The sequence below is a fragment of the Ornithorhynchus anatinus genome, chromosome 11, assembly GCF_004115215.2.
Source record: "Ornithorhynchus anatinus isolate Pmale09 chromosome 11, mOrnAna1.pri.v4, whole genome shotgun sequence".
NCBI classification, from domain to species: domain Eukaryota; kingdom Metazoa; phylum Chordata; class Mammalia; order Monotremata; family Ornithorhynchidae; genus Ornithorhynchus; species Ornithorhynchus anatinus.
The window spans coordinates 25,309,515-25,335,370 of NC_041738.1; the positions used below are offsets into that span (position 1 = coordinate 25,309,515).

The window sequence follows — 25,856 nt, forward strand, 5'->3', positions numbered from 1 at the left end:
CCACCACAGAGAAAGATGCCTGAACTTGGAATGGCCCTATCCACGTGTTAGTTGATAGAGCTGTTGAGGCAAGGTGTTACCCTGGACCTTTCGGTCCAGGAACTTAATGCTGGATTCTTTTGGAAGGAGGAAGTGTAAGATAAATCAATGACCTGCTGGCCAGTCTACCCCTGGTTTTAAATTTCTCCTCGCCTTTCAATTGGGCATTTCTCTTCCACCCACCATAATGTGGCTTTTCTTCCCTTGGGTACCACAATCATGGTCATTTCCCCACCACAAATTCCTCTCTAACTCAAGTGGCCCAAGTGCCAGTGTCTCGTGGTTGCAGAAACGAATCTTTGGGAGAGAAGCCTTCCAGAAGCCTGGGGAAGAATCGGACCCCAGGGCACTTCTGTCTGGAGGATGGGACTATTTTAGCCCCCTCCTGAGCTCCCTCTTGGCTAGAATATTTGGCTCTCGTGGTCTTCAGCTGCTCTGCCTTGTTTCCCCTTTGTCTGGCAGGAGAGCCCTTGGCATTTGAACAAGGCAGGAGATGTGGTTTTAGGTGTCGGAAACAAACTAAGTCCATTCTCTGCCTGGGCGTGTGGAGAGGTGATGGATACAGCCGAGTGTCCTTGCAGGAGGAAAGTCCCGGAGAGTTGTGGGATAGCTCCGAATGGGCCGTTTCCCTCTGGGTAGCCGCTGCCTTTGTTAGCCCAAAGTTAATGAGGTGACTGTAAGTCAGTCTACCAATCGTATTTATTGAGCTCCTCCTGAGTACAGAGCTCTGTACTAAGCGCTTGGGAGAGTACCGATATAACAGACACATCTCTTGCCCACAGTAAGCTTACAGTCCAGCAGCCGGGGACAGACATCAATATAAATAAATTACAGATCGGTACATAAGTGCTGTGTGAGCTCCTCCTCCAAACTGTAAACTTCATGTGGTCAGGGAACGTGGCTGTCAGTTCTGTTGTGTTGTGTTCTCCCAACTGTTTACCACATAGTTCTGCACACAGAGAGCGTTCAGTACATACCACTGGTCGATTGATTGGCTGCAGGTCCTGTGGCCTCCTGCTAGTGAGGTGGGTGATGGAGAAAGTGGCCTAGGAGAAGCTCCTGATCGGTAAACTGGTGTATGGCTTCATCAGCTAGTCAAGGCTGCTCTGAGTCAGCACAGAGAAAGGATCTGGCTTTATTCTCCCACCCAGCCCCTAGCACTTTGTCGACACGCAATAAATACTGACTGTCACAGTCCCTGGATTCTGAAGCACAACAGGAGAAATGAGCAGGGGAAAAAGGTTGGAGTTCAGGAATTCAGGAAGATGAGATTTCATTCTAACTCCCTTCTCCTAAAAGATCAGTTGCTCTTGAAAAATTCTGCCACGTGGAAAATTGTCACTTTGAAAAAAATCCATGCCAAAGGCTCAATTTTGTCTGGGTCTACTTTCTGGTGACATTTAGATGGCATCTCTCTCTTTCTTTCTCTCTCTCCCTCATTTCTTTGGCTCACATAGCTTAAGAAAGCTTTTTTCGTTTGGTTTTTGGGACAAGAAACTGAAATGTGGAATCCTTTGAATTGAAGCGATATGAGTGAGCATGTGGTGGAGTGTGTGTGGGTGTGTGTGCGCACGCCCGTGTGCCTGTGAGTCTTAATGACATTTTCAACCCAACAAGGTCTGCCTAAAGGGCAGCCAGCAACCGGAGTTCTCATAATTCTGGCCAGTGGTTGGAGAGGGTTGGGAACTGATGATAACTCCTGTTCTTACAGGGCTGAGCGCAGGTCAGGGAGGATCTTAGTGGGGGTAAGGTGGAGGGAGGAGGGTAGAATAAACAGGGGCACCACTCAGTGAGGCCACGAGGTCTTGGTGAAGCGCAGGTCGGCAAAGGAGCGAATCTCCAATGGGGCTTTCTGGGTTTGTGGAGGCCTTGTTGGGGGGCATTAGGGCCATGCTGCTTCTGGAGCAGGGGTCTGAGAGCAGTGAAGTGGGGTTCCCCCAACCCGCCAGGCCTGGGGGATCTCGGGGGACCCTAGACGGTCGGACTTTGAGGCTGTGTTTGCCAGTCGGGCAAGGCAAGACCAGCGGGAATATTTAGGAGAAAGGATAGGGGAGGGAAGATCTATGTGGATTTGGCACCTTGTAATTCTAATCACTTATAGTTTGGCAGTGATGATTTTTATAAGGGGGCTGCAGCCAAAGAGGTGGGTGGGAGATGAAATAACCTCGTCTCCCCCACCTTTGAGAGTGGCAGGTTGGAGATAGAGGGAAAGCCTGCTTTCCCCCCGACCCCTACAGGGGCAATAGCAAGATGCCCTGCTGACACCTACTCCGCGGTGGAGGCCTCTGGGGTCTGCCACGTCTTCCCCATCTTACCCCAGTCCTGCCCAGGATGCTGTTGTATTGTACCCTCCCGTGGCTCAGTGGAAAGAGCCCGGGCTTGGGAATCAGAGGTCATGCGTTCGAATCCCTGCTCTGCCACTTGTCAGCTGTGTGACTGTGGGCAAGTCACTTCACTTCTCTGTGCCTCACTTCCCTCATCTGTAAAACGGGGATTAAGACTGTGAGCCTCACGGGGGACAACCTGATCACCCTGTACCTACCCCAGCGATTAGAACAGTGCTCTGCACATAGTAAACCCTTAATAAATACCAACATTATTATTATTATTATTATTATTATTATTACAGTGCTCTGCACACAGTAAGTGCTCAAAAAATACCATCGATTGATTGACCCTGTCCTTTCCATGGAAGTGACCCTCCCTAGCTCACTCTGACCAATCAGAGTGTCTCTCCCAAGAGACTATGTCTGCAACTGGGGAGACTGGCAACTCACAAACTGGCAAGACAGTAACCAGCCATGAGGGAAAGAGAGTTTGGGACTGGAAGGCGTCCTTTGCCTAGAGAAGCAGCATGGCCTAGCAGCAAGAGCACGGACCTGGGAGGCAGAGTATCTGCGTTCGTTTATTCATTCAATCGTATTTATTGAGCGCTTACTGTGTGCAGAGAACTGTACTAAGTACAACAAGTAGAGACAATCCCTGCCCACAATGGGCTCACAGTCTAGAAGCGGGGGAGACGGGCATCAAAACAAGTAAACAGGCATCAATAGCCTCAATATAAATAAATAGAATTATAGATTTATACACATCATTAATATAAATAATTGGAACTATAAATATGTACATATATACACAAATGCTGTGGCGGGCAGAGGAAAAGGAGGGCTTAGTCTGGGAAGGCCTCTTGGAGGAGGTGAGCCCTCAGTTAAGCTTTGAAGCGGGGAAGTGTGATTGGCAGATTTGAGGAGGGAGGGCGTTCCAGACCAGAGGTAGGACGTAGGCCGGGGGTTGCCGGAGGGACAGGAGAGAACGAGGCACAGTGAGAAGGTTAGCAGAGAGAAATGGAGTGTGCGGGCTGGGATGTAGAAGGAGAGAAGGGAGGTATGGTAAGAAGGGGCAAGGTGATTGTCAGCTTTGAAGCCAATAGCGAGGAGGTTGATGGGCAACCACTGGAGATTTTTGAGGGGTGGGGGAGTTCTAATCCCAGCTCTGCCTGTCTGCTGTGTGATCTGGGGCTAATGATTTTGCTTCTCTGTACCTCATCTGTAAGATGGGGATTAGAGATTGTGAGCCCTGTGGGGGACAGGAATTGTGTCTAACCTGATTACCTTGTATCTACTCCCAGTGCTTAGTACAGTGTCTGGCACATAGTAAACATTTAACAAATACCATGTGGAAAAAAAAAAAGCGGGTTCTCTCTCTTCCGGTCGAGTCTGAGAATTTAGCAGCAGGAGGGAGGAATCATGATCCATCTGTCCTTCCCAGTAAGCTTGACCCCTGAGCTGAACAAACCTGGTGTCCGAGTCTCGAGGACCAAGCAATCCGATCATCCTCTACCTCTGAGCTTAACACGGTGCTTGGCACAGACTAAGTGTTTAATAAATTCCCTCGTTTCATGCGGTGAAGAAGCACACGAGACCTCCGCTGACCTGTTCCTCCCAAGTGAAAACAACCAGGAAAGGGGACTTAAAAACATCGGGTTGTTCAAAGCTTCCTGGGCTTGCCTGTCCCCATTGCCATTCATTCGATTGTATTTCTTGAGCGTTTACTGTGTGCAAAGCAGCATTGCCAGGCCCTAGTGATGATCCCCACTGCCCAATTCCCTGCTCAACCCATGGCCTCCCTCATACCTGACCCTCCCCACCCCCTAGCCCATTCTCCTGTGGAGAACACCTTCCTCAACCATCTCTAACTCTCATGAGTTAGAGGAGCAGCGTGGCTCAGTGGAAAGAGCACGGGCTTGGGAGTCAGAAGTCGTAGGTTCTAATCCCAGCTCCGTCACTTGTCAGCTGTGTGACTTTGGGCAGGTCACTTAACTTCTCTGTGCCTCAGTTCCCTCATCTGTAAAATGGGGATTAAGACTGTGAGCCCCACATGAGACAACCTGATTACCTTGTGTCTCTCCCAGTGCTTAGAACAGGGCTTGGCACATAGTAAGTGCTTAACAAATACCATCATCATTATTTTTATTATGAGTCTTCTCACCCTCTCACATCTCTCTCTTTCTCCCTATCCCCACTTTCTCTTTTCCCCCACTCTTTCTCTCTCCTTCCCTCTCTCTTTTCCCCTACTCTTTCTCTCCCTCTGCCATTCCTTTCTCTTTTTCTCTTTCTCCCTCTCTCTCCCCCACTCCCAATTTCTCCACTCCTCCACTCTTTTTTTTAGACCAAGGATAAAGCGGAAGAGAAGGAGGGAAAGGCCAAACACGCCCTCAGCACAAGGGGCGTGCAAGCAGAGATCAGAAGGTCACCAGAAGGTAAGCGAGAGGGTCTGCAGTTTGCAGGAAGCACCTCTGACCCAGTGACGTCTGGGGAGGCTGGGTTGAGGTCACCAGACCCCTCAAGGATCACCAGATAAACCACCCGCCAATCTCAGGGCTCCTCAATCAGTGTAGAGTTACCCCAAATGTTGAAAATCACAGAGCACTCCTCTACCAGAAATAAATAATAATAATAATAATAATGATGGCATTTGTTAAGCACTTACTATGTGCAAAGCACTGTTTTAAGCGCTAGGGGGATACAAGGTGATCAGGTTGTCCCATTTGGGGTTCACAGTTTTAATCCCCATTTTACAGATGAGGTAACTGAAGCACAGAGAAGTGAAGTGACTTGTCCAAAGTCACACAGCTGACAAGCGGCAGAGCTGGGATTAGAACTCATGACCTCTGACTCCCAAGCCCAGTCTCTTTCCATTGAGCCACGCTGCTTCTCTACATGGCGTAGTGAATAGACTACAGTCTGGGAGTTAGAAAGTCATGGGTTCTAATCCCAGCTCCTCCACTTTTCTGTTGTGTGACCTTGGTTAAGTCACTTCACTTCTCTGAGCTTCAGTTACCTCATCTATAAAATGGGAATTGAAATTGTGAGCCCACATGAGATGGGGACTGTGTCCAAACTGATAAACTTGTATCTATCCCTGCGCTTAGTACAGTACCTGGCACAGAGAAGCAGTATGGCGTAGTGGATAGAGCACGGGCCTGGGAGTCAGAAGGTCATGGGTTCTAATCCCAACTCTGTCACTTGTCTGCTGTGTGACCATGGACGAGTCACTTCACTTCTCTGTGCCTTAGTTACCTCATCTATAAAATGGGGATTGAGACTGTGAGCCCAAGTGGGACAAGGGACTTCATCCAACCCCATTTGCTTGTGTCCATCCCAGCTGTTAGTACAGTGCCTGGCACATAGTAAGCGCTTAGCAAATACCATAATGATAATAAGGATAGTAAGCGCTTAACAAATACCACAATTATAGTGGTTACTGGCAGGCAGAAAAATGTTGCTTTAATAATGTCTGTCTCCCGGTCTAGACCGTAACCTTGTTGTGGGCTGGGGATGTGTCTGTTAATTCTGTTGTACTGCACTCTCCCAAGCAATTAGTACAGTGCTCTGCACATATATTAAGCCCTCAATAAGTATGATTGATTGATCTGCACCCATATGAGAGAGAGAAAACAGGAGATATAGCGTCACCGCTGCCGCTCTTCTCCACCACTTAGTGCCGTAGCTGAAAGCAGGATCTTTGTGGGTCTTGCTGGTCCCCTCAGGACGCTTCCTTGCAGTGGTGGAAGCCGGGAGGAAGGAGAAAGCTTAACAGCTCCCATCTCCTAGGGTCATTTTGCAGCAGTCTGACTCCTCCAGGAAACAGATCCTCCCAGTCAATCCCTTTGGGGGAGTTAACTCCAAGCCAATCAGAGGGTTTGGATTCTGTGACCTAAGTGATTCCTTCTCTTTTAATACATATAAGTGTATAATATATGTATATTCTAGTGTATAATATATGTATATTCTCATAAACACATATGAGAAACAGCATGGCCTGGTGGCTAGAGGACGGGCCTGAGTGTCAAAAGGACCTGGGTTCTATTCCCAGTCCCACCACTTGCCTGCTGTGTGACCTTGGGCAAGTCACTTAACCTCTCTGTGACTCATTTACCTTATCTGTGAAATGAGATTGAAGACTGTGAGCCCCACGAGGGACATGGACTTAGTTCAGTGCCGAAAGATAGTAAGCACTTAACAAATACCATAAAAAAAAGGGCCTCAGAAGTGTTGTGTTGGATTCTCCCGGTATTAATTCTGGAGGCTGCATGGCCTAGTGGCTGGAGCACGAGGCTGGGAGTCAGAAGGACCTGGGTTCTAATCCCCCCGCCACTTTGCTGTGTGACCTTGGACAAGCCGCTTCACTTCTCTGTGCCTCAATTACCTCATCTGCAAAATGGGGATTAATACTGGGAGCCTCATGTGAGACAGGGATTGTGCCCAACCTGATAAGCTTGTATCTACCCCCAGGGTTTAGAACAGTGCTTGACACACAGTAATCGCATTAGAGAAGCAGCGTGGCTCAGTGGAAAGAGCCCAGGCTTGGAGGCAGAGGTCATCGGTTCGAATCCTGGCTCTGCCGCTTGGCAGCTATGTGACTGTGGGCAAGTCACTTCACTTCTCTGGGCCTCAGTTCCCTCATCTGTGAAATGGGGATGAAGGCTGTGAGCTCCACGTGGGACAACCTGATTGCCCTGTATCTACCCCAGCACTTAGAACAGTGCTCTGTACATAGTAAGCGCTTAACAAATACCAAAACTATAACAAATACTATCATAATTCTATAATTATTCCACTATGAGGGGAATCTTTAGTCGGTGATTTCTATATTGTATCTCAGCGTCCCCTGGTTTCCAGAACGTGATAATGCAGTTTACAAGGTCTTCACAACTATCCCCATCTCAGAGTCAAAACTGTTTAGACTCCTCTCAGTTTTCTGTGCTGAAGGAGGGGGAGAAGTGACCGCCCGAGAGCTGCTCTGGGCCCACGGGGAAGGAGTTCGGCTGTAAATCGGTCCCGCCGTCTGGGAGTGCTGCAGTGAGAGTGCTCATCGGTGAGGGTTGCCGAACTCGACCTCGATAAATCCACTCTGGCTGTTGCAGAAAGACCTGTGTCGACTCACTTTAGAGTAGCTTTTCTGGCTCAGAAAGGGAGCAGGCAAACACAGGTGAAAATTCCATGGGTTCCCTGAGGGTAACAGTAATAATAATGTTGGTATTTGTTAAGCGCTTACTATGTGCAGAAGCACTGTTCTATATTATTGTTGGTATTTGTTAAGCGCTTATTATGTGCAGAGCACTGTTCTAAGCGCTGGGGTAGACACAGGGGAATCAGGTTATCCCACGTGGGGCTCGCAGTCTTCATCCCCCTTTTCCAGATGAGGGAACTGAGGCCCAGAGAAGTGAAGTGACTTGCCCACAGTCACACAGCTGACAAGTGGCAGAGCTGGGATTCGAACTCATGACCTCTGACTCCAAAGCCCGTGCTCTTTCCACTGAGCCACGCTGCTTCTCTAAGCGCTGGGGTAGATACAGGGTAATCAGGTTGTCTTATGTGAGGCTCACGGTTAATTCCCATTTTACAGATGAGGTGACTGAGGCACCGAGAAGCTAAGTGACTTGCCCACAGTCACACGGCTGACAGGTGGCAGAGCCGGGAGTCAAACCCATGACCCCTGATTCCGAAGCCCAGGCTCTTTCCACTGAGCCACGCTGCTTCCCCCAGTAGTAGTAATAAGTATTTATTAAGCACTTGATTGAGCACTTAACTTGGGTAGACTGGCCACTCGGGGCTCACGGGCACCTTCTACTTCTGATTCGGAGGGAAAGAGGGTGGAGAGCCCGGTTAATAATAATGATAATGATTATGGTAGTTGTTAAACGCTTACTACGTGCCAAGCACTATTCTAAGCACTGGGGTAGATACAGGGTAATGAGGTCAGACACAGTCCCTGCCCCACGTGAGGCTCACTCTCTAAATCCCCATTTTATAGGTGATAAAGGGGAGCACCCGGCTCCGGACCCCGATGCGGCAGATGGAGAAGGGACCTCTCAGGAACAGACTGGGGAAACACCCACCGCCCCCGCGCGGCCCCCTAACTGCCCCCAACTCCCAGCGGAGGCCGACAGCGAAGACGGGAGGGAGGCCGGAGAGCTCTCCGTTCCTCAGCCTGGCGTGGCAGGGGAGCCGACCGGAGGCCTTGACGACGGCCCTGCTGGCCAGGAGGCGGGAGATGGAGCGGGTCCCGGCCGGGCGGTCCCTGAGCGGACGACATCGGAGGAGGAAGCAGCCCAGATGGAGCCCGGCCCCGGCCCCATCCCCGGGCCAGCCCCATCCGGACTCTCCGGTGGGACCGGAGCAGGCCGCGGAGGGGCCCCATCCAGGTAAGAGCCCCTCTGCACCCTCGGGGGTGGGAAGATGGAGGAAAAGGTGGGGGAAGTCAGCCAACACAAATGCCACTGCAGCCTAGTCAGTGGGGTCACTCAGCTCCTCATATCCTCTCTGGGCCTTAGGTGATGGGAGGGGGTCCAAAACAGACCCCTTTCCTGGCCTGGGAGAGGTCCTGGACCTCAGTCCAGCCCTGGACCCCCATGATCCAACCCCCGGTAGCATGACCTAGTGGAGACAACTTGGTCCTGGGAGTCAGAAGGACCTGGATTAATGTTGGTATTTGTTAAGCGCTTACTATGTGCAGAGCACTGTTCTAAGCGCTGGGGTAAACACAGGGGAATCAGGTTGTCCCACGTGGGGCTCACAGTCTTCATCCACATTTTACAGATGAGGGATGATGGATTCTAATCCTGGGTCCTCCATTTCTCTTCTGTGTGACCCTGGACAAGTCACTTCACTTCTCTGGGCTTCAGTTCCCTACACAAAGGGGATTCAATGTCTGGTCTCCCTCCTGCTTAGACTGTGAACCCCACATGCGGCCTGATTATCTTGTAGCTACCCCAGTGCCTAGTTCAGTGCTTGGCACATAGAAAGCATTTAATAAATACTGTATAAAAGCAAAATTACCACAAAATCTGCAGAGCGACAGGCAGGTTTTCTCCTGATCCTTCAGTGAATCGACCCTCAATCCGACCCACAGGAAGCAGCGTGGCCCAGTGGAAAGAGCCTGGGCTTGGGAGTCAGAGGACCTGGTTTCTAATCCTTTTTTTGCCAATTGCTTGTGTGACCTGGGGAAGTCACTTAACTTCTCTGTGCCTCAGTTTCCTCAACTGTAAAGTGGGGATTCAATACCTGTTCTCCACCTATTTAGGCTGTGAACCCCTTGGGGGACAGGGACTGTATCCAAGTTAACCTGTACCGATCCCAGTGCTTAGAATAGTGTTTGACACATAGCAAGTGCTTAACAAATAGCACAAAAAACCAAAATTCCTATATCCCAGCCCCCCTACCCTTTCCCAAGGTCCAGGACCTGTCCCAGGACATCAGGTAGGGACCGTGGCTCTCTCCTGGGCCTGAAGGATCCTTTCCTTTCCAGCGGCCAAGCTGGTCCTCACACTTTTCTCCAATTTGATGGACTTTTGGGTCTGACCCAGCCCTGAGCTCGAGTTCAGGTGTTTCCGTTGGCTGTCATTCGAGCCAGAGGGAAGCGTGGGGCCCCTGGCAGAGCAGCGAGTGAACCCGACCCGGCCCGGCTCCGCACACAGGCTGCTCTGCGGGCCCTGGGCCCCGAGAGCCCCGCCTTGGCTATCCCACACGGGGCTGGGCGTTTAGGAGGGTGGGAGAGGAACGGGGCCTTCCCAGGAATCTCACCCACCCCCTTCCCGAAGACCTGGAATGCCTCATAATTACGGAACCTCCAAGAGCTGCTGGGGTCCAGCGGTCCGTGACCTTGGCATTGGCAGGAGCGATGTCACTGGGGTTGTTTTTCAGGAAAGTCTGAGGGCATCTCGATTCCTCAGTAAGAACTAAGGGAAACAGTGTGGCCTAGTGGCAATAAGAAATGATAATTATTCATTCAATAGTATTTATTGAGCGCTTATTATGTGCAGAGCACTGTACTAAGCACTTGGAATGTACAAATTGGTAACAGATAGAGACAGTCCCTGCCCTATGATGGGCTTACAGTCTAATCGGGAGAGACAGACAGACAAGAACAATAGCAACTTCTTAAGCACTTATAATGTGCCAAGCACTGTTCTAAACACTGGGGTAGATGCAAGTTAATCAGGTTGGAAACAGACCCTGACCCACATAGGGCTCACACTCTTATCCCCATTTTGCAGATGATGTAACTGAGGCATGGAGAAGTGAAGTGACTTGCCCAAGGTCACACAGCAGACATGTGGGAGAACTGAGATTAGGTCCCAGGACCTTCTGACTCCCAGGCCTGGGCTCTATCCACTAAGTCACGCTGCTTCTCATGGACCTGGTAGTCGGAAGACCCTCTTTTAATCTGGACTCCATCAACTGCCTGCGGTGTGACCTTGGGCAAGTCACTTAACTGCTCTGTGCCTCGGTTTCCTTAACTATAAAATAGGGATTTAATTCCTGTTCTTCCTCTTAGTTTGTAAGCCCCATGTGGGACAGGGACTGTTTCTGACCTAATTAACTTGTATCTATCCCAGTGCTTAGAACGGTGTGTTTGATGCATAGAAGTGCTTACAAATATTATTATTATTCATAAGAAGAAGGAAAAGGGTGCTGTGCCATGCCCACTCTCCAAGACCCCAGAGGCCTTCAGATAGTAATAATGATAATAATAATAATAATCATGGTATAAATACATTATTTACAAATAATTTACAAATACATTATTCAAATACATTTACATATAATGTATTTACAAATACATTATTAAAATAATGTTGGTATTTGTTAAGCGCTTACTATGTGCAGAGCACTGTTCTAAGTGCTGGGGGAGATACAGGGGAATCAGGTTGTCCCATGGGAGGCTCACAGTTAATCCCCATTTTACAGATGAGGGAACTGAGGCACAGAGAAGTTAAGTGACTTGCCCACAGTCACACAGCTGACAAGTGGCAGAGCCGGGATTCGAACCCATGACCTCTGACTTCCAAGCCCCGGCTCTTTCCGCTGAGCCACGCTGCTTCTCTATTTGTCAAGTGCTTACTATGTGCCAGGCACTGTACTGAGCGATGGGGTGGTTACAAACAAATCGGGTTGGGCCCCATCCTTGTCTCACGCAGGGCTCACAGTCTCAATTCCCATTTTACAGATAAGGTCACTGAGGCACCCAGAAGTAAAATGACTTGGCCAAGGTCACCCAGCAGACAAGTGGCCAGGGAATAGAAAGGGAGACCTTCTGCCTCTCAGGCCCGGGCTCCCTCCACTATGCCATGCTGCTTCCCAGGGAAATAGATTTCCCTCACTGTACTCTCCAGAGCGCTTAGTACAGTGCTTTGGACGTAGTAAGCGCTCAAAAAATACGATTGAATGAACCAACCCTGCGCTGAACTCCCCTTGACTCTATTTATTGCCATTGTTCTCGTCTGTCCGTCTCCCCCGATTAGACTGTAAGCCCGTCAAACGGCAGGGACTGTCTCTATCTGTTGCCGACTTGTTCACTCCAAGCGCTTAGTCCAGTGCTCCGCACATAGTAAGCGCTCAACAAATACTATTGAATGAATGAATGAACGCAAGGGGTCTTTGGCCGAGGTGGTTTAGCAGCAGGGCCGCGGCTTGACCAGCAGAGGGCGCTGGGAAACCGGCCCTCAGGCAGACACTGTAGGAACATTAGGCTCCTCGGGAGCGTTCACTGGGTGCAGAACACTGTTCTAAGCGCTCGGGAGAGCACTCATTCATTCAGTAGTATTTATTGAGCGCTTACTAGGTGCAGAGCACTGAGCTAAGCGCTCGGAATGGACAAATCGGCAACAGATAGAGACAGTCCCTGTCCATTGACGGGCGTACAGTCGAATCGCCCTCCAGCAGAGTTGGAAGACACAAATAGTTTGGCCTGGTGGTTAGAGCACGGGCCTAAGCGGGTCAGACAGATCCAGGTTCTAATCCCAGCTCTGCCAGTTGTCTGCTGCGTGACTGGGGGCAGGCCACTTCACTTCTCTGTGCCTCAGTTACCTCATCTGTAAAATGGGGGTTAAGGCTGTGAGCCCCATGTGGGTCATGGACTGGGTCCAAACTATTTAGCTTGTTCTGCCCCAGTGCTTAGAACAGCCCGTCAAACGGCAGGGACTGTCACTATCTGTTGCCGACTTGTTCATTCCAAGCGCTTAGTACAGTGTTCTGCACATAGTAAGCGCTCAATAAATACTACTGAATGAATGAATGACGTGCTTAACAAATGAACAGTGCTCGGCACGCAGTAAGCACTTTGCAAATACCATCATTATTATCACTAGAGAAGCAGCGTGGCTCAGTGGAAAGAGCCCGGGCTTGGGAGTCAGAGTTCATGGGTTCGACTCCTGGCTCTGCCACTTGTCAGCTGTGTGACTGTGGGCGAGTCACTTCACTTCTCTGGGCCTCAGTTCCCTCAACTGTAAAATGGGGGTGAAGACTGTGAGCCTCACGTGGGACAACCTGATTCCCCTGTATCTACCCCAGCGCTTAGAACGGTGCTCTGCACATAGTAAGCTCTTAACAAATACCAACATTATTATTATTATTATTATTAATAAATGCCATTTAAAAAAATGCACAAAGGAGCTGACAATCTAGTCTGGGGCAATCCCCTGCCTCTGAGCAGGTTTGTTCTCTCTAGCCCTTCCCCCTTACTCCTTCTCTGGCCAGTTTCCCTTGCCTGATAGGCTTTAAAAGATAGCTAGGGCTATTTGCCAGCCTAGACAGAAAGTTCCTTGAGGGCAGGGATCGTGTCTATTGTTCATTCATTCAATTGTATTTATTAAGTGTGGTTGTATTGTACTCTCCCAAGCGCTTAGTATTCATTCATTCATTCAATAGTATTTATTGAGCGCTTACTATGTGCAGAACACTGTACTAAGCGCTTGGAATGTACAAATCGGTAGCAGATAGAGACAGTCCCTGCCCTTTGACGGGCTTACAGTCTAACCGGAGGAGACAGAAAGACAAAAACAATAGCAATAAACAGAATCAAGGGGATGTACATCTCATTAACAAAATAAATAGGGTAATGAAACTATATAGCGGACGAGTACAGTGCTGAGGGGAGGGGAAGGGAGGGGGGAGGAGCAGAGGGAAAGGGGGGAAAGGAGGGCTTAGCTGAAGGGACGTGAAAGGGGGGGTAGAGGGGGAGCAGAGAGAAAAGAGGGAGCTCAGTCTGGGAAGGCCTTTTGGAGGAGGTGAACTCTAAGTAGGGTTTAGTACAGTACTTTTTTCACACAGTAAGCACTCAATAAATACGATTAATGAATGAACGAATGTCCACCAACTCTACAGAATGGTACTCCCCCCAGATGCTTAGTTCAAGTGCTCTGCACACAGTAAGAACTCAATAGATGCTATGGATTGATCGATTTGGGGGGTGTGTATTCCCACTGGGAGGCTCCTTTGGTGGGCTGAGTCTGCGATAGGTGTGGTGGTGATAAAGGTGACAGAGTGGGGTATGGGTCACCCCTCAGCAGGCTCTCTGCCTTTATCCTGCAGGATTTCCATCTGCGTCCAAGAGACGGGGACTCCCGGGGAGATGCTGGTGACCAGAGGAGAAAGCCGGGGCCCTTCCACTGGACAAATCCTTCCCCCCAAACTCCCCTCCCTGCCCGTCTCAGCAGGGGAAGATGTTAGACATCTGCAGGGGCTGACGCCCCCATAGACCTTGTCCGCCACTCCCAGGACTGTGCCTGCTAAAGCAGTAGCCAACGAGAAGCGGGGGACTCCCCTGGTGGAACAAGCCCCCCTTGGTGGCCCTGGGTCTCCTCCGCTGGAGAAGAAGCTGTCGTCTCCACCCCAGAGGCCCCCGCCAACGTGCACGCAGGCCGGGGAGACACCAGGGTCTGAGGCCGAGCCTGAGGCGGACCCCGGCCCGAGGGGGAAAGGCGAGGAGAGGGGGCCTTCCCGGGTTCCGGTGAAGAGGGGGGAAGAGTCGGGAACTGCGGCCTCGGAGCCAGGGAAGGGTCGCCAAGCCGGGAGTGCCACGTCGGAAGCGGGGCCAGCCGGGGAGACGGAAAAGGAGCCCAGCCGGACCCTCGGAAGAACCCAGGAGAGCGTGGCTGCCACGGGGAGTGGGAGCAGCGTGGTTGTGGGTAAGCCAGACCCCCGGCTGGATCCAAGGGTGCACGCCATCCAGATAATTCAGACCCCAAAATGGGGCCTGCGTAGGCCAACTACAGCAGGACCATCAGCCTCTGGGGTGGCCAAATGTCCAGTCCACTGAATTCGAAGTGCAATTTTCAGCTCACAGTCTAGAAGGGGGGGAAACAGACATCAAAACAAGTAAACAGGCATCGATAGTATCAGTGTAAATAGAATTATAGATATATACACATCATTAATATGAATAATAAATATGTATATATATACACAAGTGCTGTGGGGTGGGGAGGGGGTAAAGCAAAGAGAGCGAGTTGAAGTGATGGGGGGAGCAGAGGAAAAAGGGAGTTTAGTGTGGGAAGGAAGTGAGCCTTCAGTAGGGCTGTCCGCCATAGAGCTCACAGTCTTAATCCCCATTTTACAGGTGAGAGAAGTGAGGCCCAGAGAAGTGAAGCGATTTGCCCAAGGTCACAAAGCAGCCAAGTGGCGGAGCGATATTAGAACCCATGGCCTTCTGACTCCCAGGCCCGTGCTCTAACCACTAGGGCGTGGACTTAGTACAGTGTTCTGCACACAGCTAGCGCTCAGTAAATACAATCGATTGATTGATCGACTGACTGCGGGTCCCAGTTCTGGGTCCCAGATGATCCTCGGAATTCTGCCGTCCTCGAAGGTGGGACTCGGGTCTGAGGAGACATTTCCATCTGGGCCACGGCCCAGGGAGATGCTCCGAGGGGCTGCCTACCCGATCGCCTGCCCGGGTGGAGAGTCGGTTGGTACAGAATGGCCTCTCTCTCCCTCCTTTAGATGACAGCCCCCCGCCTCCCGCTCCTTTCGAACATCGGATCGTGAGCGTCAAGGAAGCAGCCATTACGGCGGGCTACTCGGTGTGCCAGCACGAGGTCCTGGGAGGGTAGGTGCGGTTGGCCGCCTTGGCGGTGAGACGGGACGGAGGGAGATCCGAGGGTCATCCACAGTGGGCAGAGAGAGGGTACTCTCCCGAGCGCTTAGCATTGTGCTCTTTACCCAGTAAGCGCTCAGTAAATACCATTGAATTGAATGCATGAATGGCTTGAGTGGGTGGGCAGGGTGGGGGTGTGGAAAGTGGAGGGGGGTGAGGAGAGCAGGCTGCAGTGGGGGCTCAGTTTGCTACATTTGGTTTCTATCTGCAGGGGACGCTTTGGTCAAGTCCATAAATGCATGGAGAAGTCCAGTGGTCTTACGTTGGCAGCCAATGATCATCAAAGTGAAGACAGCCAAGGACAGGGTATAAAAGCCCCGGAGGGTTATCACTTGTCTTGCTCACCGCCACAAACCTCCCCTCCCCTGTGGAGTGGTTAGAGGCATGCCTGGGACTTCAGAAGGTCATGAGTTCTAATCCCAGCTCTGCCACTTGTCTTCCTTGGAAGCACTTGACAAATACCACAGTTATTATTATTACACCTCTTGCCCCAATTTGTTCCATTCTCCACCCCAACCTATCCCTCCACTAGACTGTGGGTCCCCATAGGGGAATTTGGACTGTGTCCAACCTGATTAGCTTGTATCTGCCTCAGCGCTCAGTACAGCACCTGGCATGCGGCAACTGAGGTAGAGAAGCAGCGTGGTGTAGCGGATGGAGCCCGGGCCTGACAGTCAGAAATTCAGGGGTTCTAATCCCAGCTCTTCCACTCATCTGCTGGGTGTCCTTGGCAAGTCACTTAACTCCTCTGTGCCTCAGTTACCTCATCTGCAAAATGGGGATTGAGACAGGGAGCACTTTGTGGGACAGGGACTGATTATCTCGTATCTAACCCAGCATTTAATACAGTGCCTGGCACATAGTAAATGCTTTAACAAATACCACAGTTTTTATTAATATCATAGTAAAAGAGCTCTTTCCTCCATGAAGTCTTCTCCGTTTAACTCTCCCTGGATCTACTCACACTCTAGTTCTACTCAGCACTTCCTAGAAAGCTCAGTTCATCTCTATAAATCATGCACCCATTTTGGTTGGTTGTTCTCTGATGATGCTTTATGGCTCTGTCACTTGTGTGTCACGGCTACTTGGATTTTTGTGCGTTGGAGACGTCCTGCCTCCCTGACTAGACAGTCCACTCCTCTAGAGCGAGAGCTTCATCAAGGGCTTTCTCAGTTACAAAAGCTTCTCCAAAACAAGCTCAGTGTCCTGTTCACAGGAGATTCTCAATTGAGGCTGCTGAAGATTGGCTGGAACTGGCCTGGGTGAAAACAAGCAGTTCCTGTCACCCAACTCTCTCCATATTCATCAGGAAACACTGAAGGGAATTTACCAGTCGAGGATTTTTTACCACCCTAAGCAGATAGAAAAAGGCTCCTTTTCAGGAAAACGGGACATACTGAAAGGTCTCTGAGTTTTCCTAGAATTTTCTTTTTTTTAATGGCATTTAAGTGCTTACTGTGTGAAGATACAAGATAATCAGGTTGGACACAGTCCATGTCCCACATGGCACTCACAGGCTTAATCCCCATCTTACAGTTGAGGTAACAGCTGCAGAAAAGTTGTGGCTCACGCAATCTTACAGCAGACAGGTGGAAGAGCCAGGATTAGGATCCAGGTCCTTCTGACTCGGAGGCATGGGCACTATCCACAAGGCCACAAGCCTGGGAGTCAGAAGGACCTGGTTCTAATCTTGACTCCAAGACTTCTAGAGTATCAATCATATTTATTGAACTCTTACTATGTGCAGAGCCCTGTACTTAGTGCTTGGGAGAATACAATATAACAGAGTTGGTAGACATATTCACTGCCCACAACAGACATGCAGTCTAGAGGATATCCAGAGCGGAAGGGACCACCATCCAGTCCATCCCCCTGGCCCCAGCGGTCCGTAGGATGGGGGCGGGTAAAGGGAGCACAGGGAGAAAACCGAAAGCTCCCCTTCCTCTAGAGATGGGAGTGTGAGGAACTCCTGGCTGGGCACTGTCTGATGCTGAGTCTGGAAATTCGCCCTCTCCTTAGGAGGAAGTGAAGAACGAAATCAACATCATGAACCAGTTGAGCCACGTGAACCTGATCCAACTGTATGATGCCTTTGAGAGCAAGAACAACTTCACCTTGGTCATGGAATAGTGAGTGTCCTGGAGGACGGGGTGTGGAGGTCGGGGAGGAAATGACTGTGGAGGTGGCGAGAAGGTATCAGAAATGCCCTGGCTATGATTGCTTCCCTGGACTCAGGACCTGTAGCTAGAACAGGGCTTGGCACATAGTAAGCGCTTAACAAATACCATAATAATATAATTAGTCCAGCATTTTGTCATATTGCATATGGTGGTCCAGTGAACTATCACCGAAGCCCTCCCTGCAAGTAGCAAATGAAGGGTCTGAGTCTTCTCCTCTCGTAACCTTGACCCACCCCGAGGTGACATTTCTAGCCATCAGTGAAATTCATTCATTCAATAGTATTTATTGAGTGCTTACTATGTGCAGAGCACTGTACTAAGCGCATGAAATGCATGGCTGTTGGTGGCGACTCATCTGGTTTTATACTGACAGTTCGAGTTTCAGCTACTCTGTTCCCCGTCCTGTATAGATATGGCCGTGAACACCTTCATACTAATAATTATGGTTCTTGTTAAGCGCTTACTGTGTGCCAAGCACTGTTCTAGGAGTTGGGATAGAGACAAGTTAATCAGGTTGGACGCAGTCCCTCCTCATTAGTAGGGGCTTATGAGGTGACTGAGGCACAGAGAAGTTAAGTGACTCGCCTAAGGTCACACAGCAGACGTGGCAGGGTCAGAATTAGAACCCAGGTCCTCTGGCTCTACCCCTAAGCTATGCTGCTTTTCCATTATCCGGTATTTGAATTTTCAGTGTCCAACCCCCTCTCCGCCTCTGCCTCTGCGAAATGCATGGCTGATGGACGGGCACTCGGCATGTCAAAGTGAGAAGCAGCGTGGCATAGTGGATAGAGCACGGAACTGGGTTCAGAAGGTCATGGGTTCTAATCCCGCTTCACCATTTGCTGTGTAACCTTGGGCAAGTCACTTAATTTCTCTGGGCCTCAGTTACCTCATCTGTGAAATGGGGATTGAGATTGTAAGCCCCACATGGGACAGGGGGTGTGTCCAACATGATTTGCTCGAATCCACCCCAGCGCTTAGTACAGTGCCTGGAAAATCGTGTTTTACAAGTACGACAATTATTGTTATTATTCTATCAACAGTCCGAGTTTCATCTGGTCTGTCCCCGGTTCTGTACAGATGTGGTCCCTGACACCTTTTATATGTGATATTTGAATTTTCAGCACCCACCCCCACTCTTCCTCAGCTTCTGCCGCTGAGTGCTCCAACTCAGAAGTGGAACCCGGGCTCACAAGGATTCAGGAAGGGAGAGCAGTGACTCTGGAGCCAGAAATGAGGAGGGGAGTCAAGGTCTCCTTGAGAAACTCTCCAGCTTCTGGGGACTCGACGGACTTCCGCAGAAAGTTTGAGAGTGTTATGCAATGGGCTAGGAGTATGGCGTGTGACGTCATGTGTGTCTGGGTTTTGGGATTATTGCGGCACAGATGGCATCGCTGCCGATCCATTCCTGAAACTATTGCAGACCACCACCACCAAAAATAGCATAGCCCACTTGGAGCTGATTTGGAATCATTCAGTCTTGAAGAATCCAAGCATTTGTGAATGGCCAAAAAAAAAATAATGTGGAGTCTTGTTACCTCACTGGATATTTCACACTGAGCATGTCCCAGAGGAATTCTGATTCAGAAGAGCCGGCGGTCATCAGCTGGGCAAGGGGCACAGAAATGAGGTCGCCCCAGCTCGGGGGTTCCAGGTTTCCTGGCGATGGGGGAACAAAGGGTAACTTCTCTCCCTTCCCCGACCAGAGCTCACCGTTTTGCCCGCTTTCCCCTTCTGATATCGCAGCGTCGACGGTGGTGAACTGTTTGACCGGATCACGGATGAAAAATACCATCTCACGGAACTGGATGTCATCCTGTTCACGAGGCAGATCTGTGAGGGCATCCACTATCTCCACCAGCACTACATCCTGCACCTGGACCTCAAGGTTGGTCTTGGAACACGGGGGACCCCTGAGGCTGAGGGGCGGCTGGCTGGGGCACTTTTCCTCGCCGACAAAAAATGATAATAATTGTGGTATTTGTTAAGTGCTTATTATGTGCCAAGCATTGCACTCAGGGTTTGGTAGATAATCAAGTTGGACCCAAACCCTAACTCATACGGCACTCACAGTCTAAGTAGGAGGGAGAAAAGACACTGTGAATCCCCATTTTACAGTTAAAGAAACTGTTTCCCAAGTCATATAGCAGACAGATGACAGAGTTGGGATTAGAACCCAAGTCCTCTGCCTCCCAGGCCTGTGCTTTTTCCTCTAGGCCAAACAAAAGGACTTGAAATTGAAAGTGGAAAATGTAATGGCCACTGTTCCCTGGCCTAAAGGGGTTTCAGCCCTGCCTTTTGAGCCCTTGCCCAAGAGGAGAAAGACTGAAACTTCATGAGCTCCTTCCCAAGTCTGTGCCCAGTGGCCCATTTGGAATTTAGTTTTTCTGGAGTCCATTTTTCCTTCTCCCCGACTGATGTCTGGCAAGGAGAGCCGGGGGCTCAGGTTGAAAGGGAAGTGGGGAGCCTCTCGGTTTCCCACAGTTGCCAATCCCCACTTGAAGGTAGCCAACCAGCGAAGGACCTGCTGCGGCCTTCCCTGACTGAGCCCTCATTTCCTCTTCTTCCTCTCCCTCTGCGTCACTCTTTGCGCTTGGATTTGCTCCCTTTCTCCACCCCTCCCTCAGTCCCAAAGCACTTCGTGTAGACCTCCATAAGTGATTTATTTATATAACATCTGTCTCCCCCAGTAGACGATAAGCTCGTTGTGGGCAGGAAACATATCTCCCAATTGTTATATGCTGTCTTCAAGTGCTTAGTTACAGTGCTCGGCACATGGTAAGCCCTCAAAAAATACCATCGATTAATGATGATTGAAGAGTAGGTGGCCCGGAGGAACAGAACGGACTGTGCTTGAGGGAACGGCTGCGGGAGAGCGGATGGGGACCTTCCAGGCTCCTAGCAGGGAGGCAGGAAGCATCCCTGGGAAGCAGAAATAGCCACTCCTGATTCTCCGGGAAATCCCATCCCTCCCCCGGCCACCGGACGGAATGACCAATCCACCGTCCCTGTCTTCTTCTTCTAGCCCGAGAACATCCTGTGTGTAAATCAGACTGGAAACCAAATTAAATAATGGACTTTGGGCTGGCCAGAAGGTAAGACCCTTTAACGCCGCAGCTTTTCCAAGCGCCTGGAGCTCCGAGCTGCCTCGCTCGGGTTTAAAGATGATGGGTGTGGCTCCGGGAGGATTTGGAAGCACACACATGAGCCAAGCTCTGGGCCTACACACAGATGTCAATTTACATATGCAGATCAGGACTGGGCCCACGACATGGTATTCTGAGAAGACGGTTTTGCAATGATGAGTTGCGTTTACCGCGCTCCTTGCCAATGGATTTACTGCACTTCCAACTCACCCCACACAAGCAAGCGGGGGAAGAAATGAGATTAATTAGGCAGGGCAGCTATGGAACACATAACTCTTTTTCTGTCCTTTCCTGCTCCTCTCCCTGTCCAGACTCTGGCTGGTAATGACTTACTATGTGTCAAAGCATGTTCTAAGCCCTGGGGTAGTACAAGATACTCAGAGTGACCCAATTCCCGTCCCACATGGGCTCACGGTCTTACTCTCCATTTGCAGGTGAGAGAACAGAGGCACAGAGAAGTTAAGTGACTTGTTCATTCATTCGTTCAATTCAATAGTATTTATTGAGCGCTTACTATGTGCAGAGCACTGTACTAAGTGCTAGGAATGAACAAGTCGGCAAACAGATAGAGACGGTCCCTGCCGTTTGGCGGGCTTACAGTCTAATCAGGGGAGACGGACAGACAAGAACGATGGCAATAAATAGAGTCGAGGGGAAGAACATCTCGTAAAAACAATGGCAACTAAATAGAATCGAGGCGATGTACAATTCATTAACAAAATAAATAGGGTAAAGAAAATATATGCAGTTGAGCAGACGAGTACAGTGCTGAGGGGATGGGAGGAGAGGGGAGAGCAGAGGGAAATGGGGGGAAAAGAGGGTTAAGCTGTGAGAGGTGAAGGGGGGGTGGTAGAGGAAGGTAGAGGGAGAAGGGGAGCTCAGTCTGGGGAGTTGGAGGAGGTGAGTTTTAAGTAGGGTTTTGAAGAGGGGAAGAGAATCAGTTTGGGCGGAGGTGAGGAGGGCGTTCCGGGACTGTGGGAGGGCGTGGCCAGGGGTCGACGGCGGGATAGGCGAGACCGAGGGACGGTGAGGAGGTGGGCGGCGGAAGGAGCGGAGCGTGCGGGGTGGGCAGTAGAAAAGAGAGAAGGGAGGAGAGTAGAAGGGGCAAGGTGATGTAGAGCCTTGAAGCTAGAGTGAGGAGTTTTTGTTTGGAGCGGAGGTTGATAGGCAACCACTGGAGTGTGATTAAGAAGGGGAGTGACATGCCGCAGATGGTTTCTGCAGGAAGATGAGCCGGGCAGCGGAGTGAAGAATGGACCGGAGCGGGGTGAGAGAGGAGGAAGGGAGATCAGAGAGAAGACTGACACAGTAGTCTACCAGGATTATAACGAGAGCCCGTAGCAGTAAGGTAGCCGTTTGGGTGGAGAGGAAGGGCGGATCTTGGCGATATTGTAAAGGTGAAACCGGCAGGTCTTGGTAACAGATAGGATGTGTGGGGTGAACGAGACTTGCCCAGTGTCACGCAGCAGACAAGTGGCAGAGGTGGGATTAGAACCCAGGTCCTTCCGACTTCCAGGCCCGTGCTCTAGTCACTAGCCACGCTGCTTCTCAAAGTGGTCTCGGAGGCAGGGGCTCAGACCAAATAATCTTTGGTGGTTCCTCCCTTTCTGGGAATTCTAGGTCCACAGGCCTGGGAGTCAGAAGGTCGTGGGTTCTAATCCCAGCTCTGCACGTGTCTGCTGTGTGACCTTGAAGAAGTCACTTCACTTCTCTGGGTCTCGGTTACCTCATCTGTAAAATGAGGATAGAGACTCCGAGCCCCGAGTGGAGCAGAGACTGTGTCCAACCCATATGCTTACATCTAGCCCGTGCTTAGTACAGTGCCTGGCACATAGTGAGCGTTTTATAAATACCACAGTTATTATTATTATTATTATTACTCTTTGGGGCTGCAGAGATCAGAGCTGATTAGTGGGATGGATGAGAAACACCTGAAGTCCTCTCTCTGATCTTGCTGGCAGAGAGATTCCTCTGGCTGGGAGCTTCCTCTCCCACTGGTGGGACTGGAAGTGATGATTGGAGCAGCCATATTCCCTCCTCTTAGGATCATCCCCTTGCTAGAGTTCACTGGTCCTCAGTCCAGGGCTGTTCTTCAACCTAACCCCACCTACGGCTGGGCGGCCCTTGAGAGGTCATCTAATCCATCCCCCTGCCTTCACGTGGGGCCACAACCAAAGCTATCTCAGGCAGGTGAACACGGGTCTCTTTTGAAAGATGGTCCGAGAGCATCCAGAGGGGTGACAGACTGGTCACCCCTTCCAATTTAAAAATAATTGTGGTATTTGTTAAGTCACTTAACTTCTCTGTGCCTCAGTTACCTCATCCGTAAAATGGGGATTAACTGTGAGCCTCACGTGGGACAACCTGATTACCCCGTATCTACCCTAGCGCTTAGAACAGTGCTCTGCACATAGTAAGTGCTTAACAAATACCAACATTATTATTATTAAGTGCTTAATATGTGCCAGGTACTGTACTAAGCACTGGGGTGGATAAAAGCAAATCGAGTTGGACATAGTCCCTGTTACATGTAGGTCTCACAGTCTCAATCTCCATTTTACAGATGAGGTAACTGAGACACAGAGAAGCGAAGCGACTTGCCCAAGGCCACACAGCAGACAAGTGGCGGAGTCGGGATTAGAACCCATGACTTTCTGACTCCCAGGCCCGGGCTCTATCCATTACGCCATGCTGCTTCACTGCGGCCAAGAAGTTTATCCCTCAGTCTAATCTAAATGCCCCATGCTGCATCTTCGATCCATCCTTTAAAGCCTCCCTATCCTGGACTCCTGGCCAGAGGGGTCCAGAACCGGTCAGGCAGTTGGGAGGGATAGCCGAGGGGATCGGGCTCTCCTGGGCCCGGCCGGGTGGACTGGAGAAGTGGATTTTGGAGGCCCACCCTCTCTCTCTCAGTTCCTGCTCCCCTGAGCGGATTTCTGGGTGACTCCTGCTAAGGGGACAACGTATTCTGAGGAAGCACTTCCGCAGCTGGTGTGGGCAGAGTTGCACCTAGGCAACGGTGGAGGGTGGGCTCAGCTCTGAGACTGCACTGCCCACAGGGTAAAAAGGAAAACTAAGATGATTGCAATTCAGTGCTGCCTACTGCACAACCCTCCTCTGCTTCTTTTTTTTTTAGTGGTATCTGTTAAGCGCTTACTATGTGCCAGGCACCGTACTAAACGCTGGGGTGCTTACGACGAAATAGGGCTGGACTCAGCCACGTGGGGCTCCCAGTCTTAAACGCCATTTTTACAGATGGGGTAACTGAGGCACAAAGAAGTGATGTGATTTGCCCAAGGCTACACACAGCAGACATGTGACAGAACCGGAATTAGAGCCCATGACCTTCTGATTCCCAGGCCCATGCTCTATCCACCAGGCCATGGTGCTTCCCTGATCATCCCCAGACCTTATTATAACCTGCAGCTACCCTCTCCTCTCCTACTTGGGAAGCCACAAGGTCTAGTGGAAAGAAGCACGGGCCTGGGAGTCCAGAGGATGTGAGTTCTAATCCCAGTTCTGCCATGTGTCTGCTGTGTGACTTTGGGCAAGTTGCTTCACTTCTTTGTGCCTTAGTTTCATCATCTATAAAATGGGGATTAAGATGGGGAGCCCCATGTGGGATAGGGACTGTGTTCAACCCAATAACCTTGTATTTATTCCAGTGCTTAGAACAGTCCTTGGCATACAGTAAGCGCTTAATAAACAACTGTATATATTTCCATTAGCCTATTTATTTTGTTAATGAATTGTACATCGCCTTGATTCTATTTAGTTGCCATTGTTTTACAAGATGTTCTTCCCCTCGACTCTATTATTGCCATTGTTCTGTCTGTCCGTCTCCCCCGATTAGACTGTACGTCCGTCATACGGCAGGGACTGTCTCTATCTGTTGCCGACTTGTTCATTCCAAGCGCTTAGTACAGTGCTCTGCACATAGTAAGCGCTCAATAAATACTATTGAATGAATGAATGAATAATAAACACTATTATTATTATTATTCTTAGAAGAAAATAGACCAACGTAAAATTTCTTCTCCTTTATTGTCACAGCCCTCCTTTGTCTTGTTTTATGCCGTCGAGTTGTTCCCGACCCATAGCGACACCACAGACACATCTATCCCAGAACACCCCGCTTTCCACCTGCAATTGTTCTGGGAGTGGATCCATAGAGTTTTCCTGGTAAAAATCAGGAAGTGGTTTACCATTGCCTTCTTGCACACCGGTAAACTCAAGTCTCTGCCTTCAAGTCTCTCCCATGCTGCTGCTGCCAGCAACGGGTGAGTTTTTGACTTGTGGCAGATGGCCTTTTACTCGTTAGCCACCGCTCAAGCTAGGAATGGAATGGGTAGGCCTCTGCTTGTCTCTCCCTCTGTAGTTCTTCTTTAGGGGAAGCTAATGGCTGTCAATCCAGTCAATGTGGAACAGGCAGGAAGAAAGGCACAGGAGAAACAGGGAACCAGTCATTTCCCTCCCCCACTGGAGGATAATTACCCTTGAGCTTCAGCCGAAGCCAGAGTTTGATTGGTATTGGATGAGCCTTTCTCACGGGCCTCTGTGGTCTTTTCTGTTTGCCGGCTCTAGGTACAAGCCTCGGGAGAAGCTGAAAGTGAACTTTGGCACTCCGGAATTCTTGGCCCCTGAAGTGGTGAATTATGATTTTGTCTCCTTCCCCACGGACATGTGGAGCGTGGGAGTCATCACGTACATGCTGTGAGTAAACGGGTGGGTTGGTTCCAAGTTGGTTCCCTGTTTAATACTCTCGTGTGGGCAGGAGGGGCATCTGTCTCCCCCCGCTAGACTGTAAGCCTCCTCTGGGGCAGGGACATGTGCTAATTCTGTTGCATCGTACTCTCCCGTGCACTTAGTACAGTGGTCTGCACCTGGTAAGCGCTCAGTAATCACCATTGATTGATTGAGCTGTCCCCCTGCCTTGCACTAGATGGAGGCGGCATGAGGGGCATTTGGGCTATATACGAAGTTGAATCAATTGATTGGCCATTTATTGAGCACTTACTGGTCTCCTGAACACTGTTCTAAGCACTTGGGAGAG

General features: G+C 50.2%; 1 protein-coding gene across 1 annotated transcript in view; it reads left to right on the forward strand.

Moving 5' to 3' along the window:
• The window catches only part of MYLK3 (myosin light chain kinase 3), a 47,426-nt gene that overhangs the window by 15,704 nt on the left and 5,866 nt on the right, over positions 1-25,856 (forward strand). Inside the window, 11 exon segments of the mRNA XM_029075376.2 lie at positions 4,708-4,798; positions 8,356-8,746; positions 13,914-14,509; positions 15,324-15,429; positions 15,689-15,752; positions 15,754-15,783; positions 17,497-17,606; positions 19,404-19,545; positions 20,683-20,725; positions 20,728-20,752; positions 25,388-25,516. Of these exon segments, the coding sequence (XP_028931209.1) occupies positions 4,708-4,798; positions 8,356-8,746; positions 13,914-14,509; positions 15,324-15,429; positions 15,689-15,752; positions 15,754-15,783; positions 17,497-17,606; positions 19,404-19,545; positions 20,683-20,725; positions 20,728-20,752; positions 25,388-25,516 (1,727 nt within the window).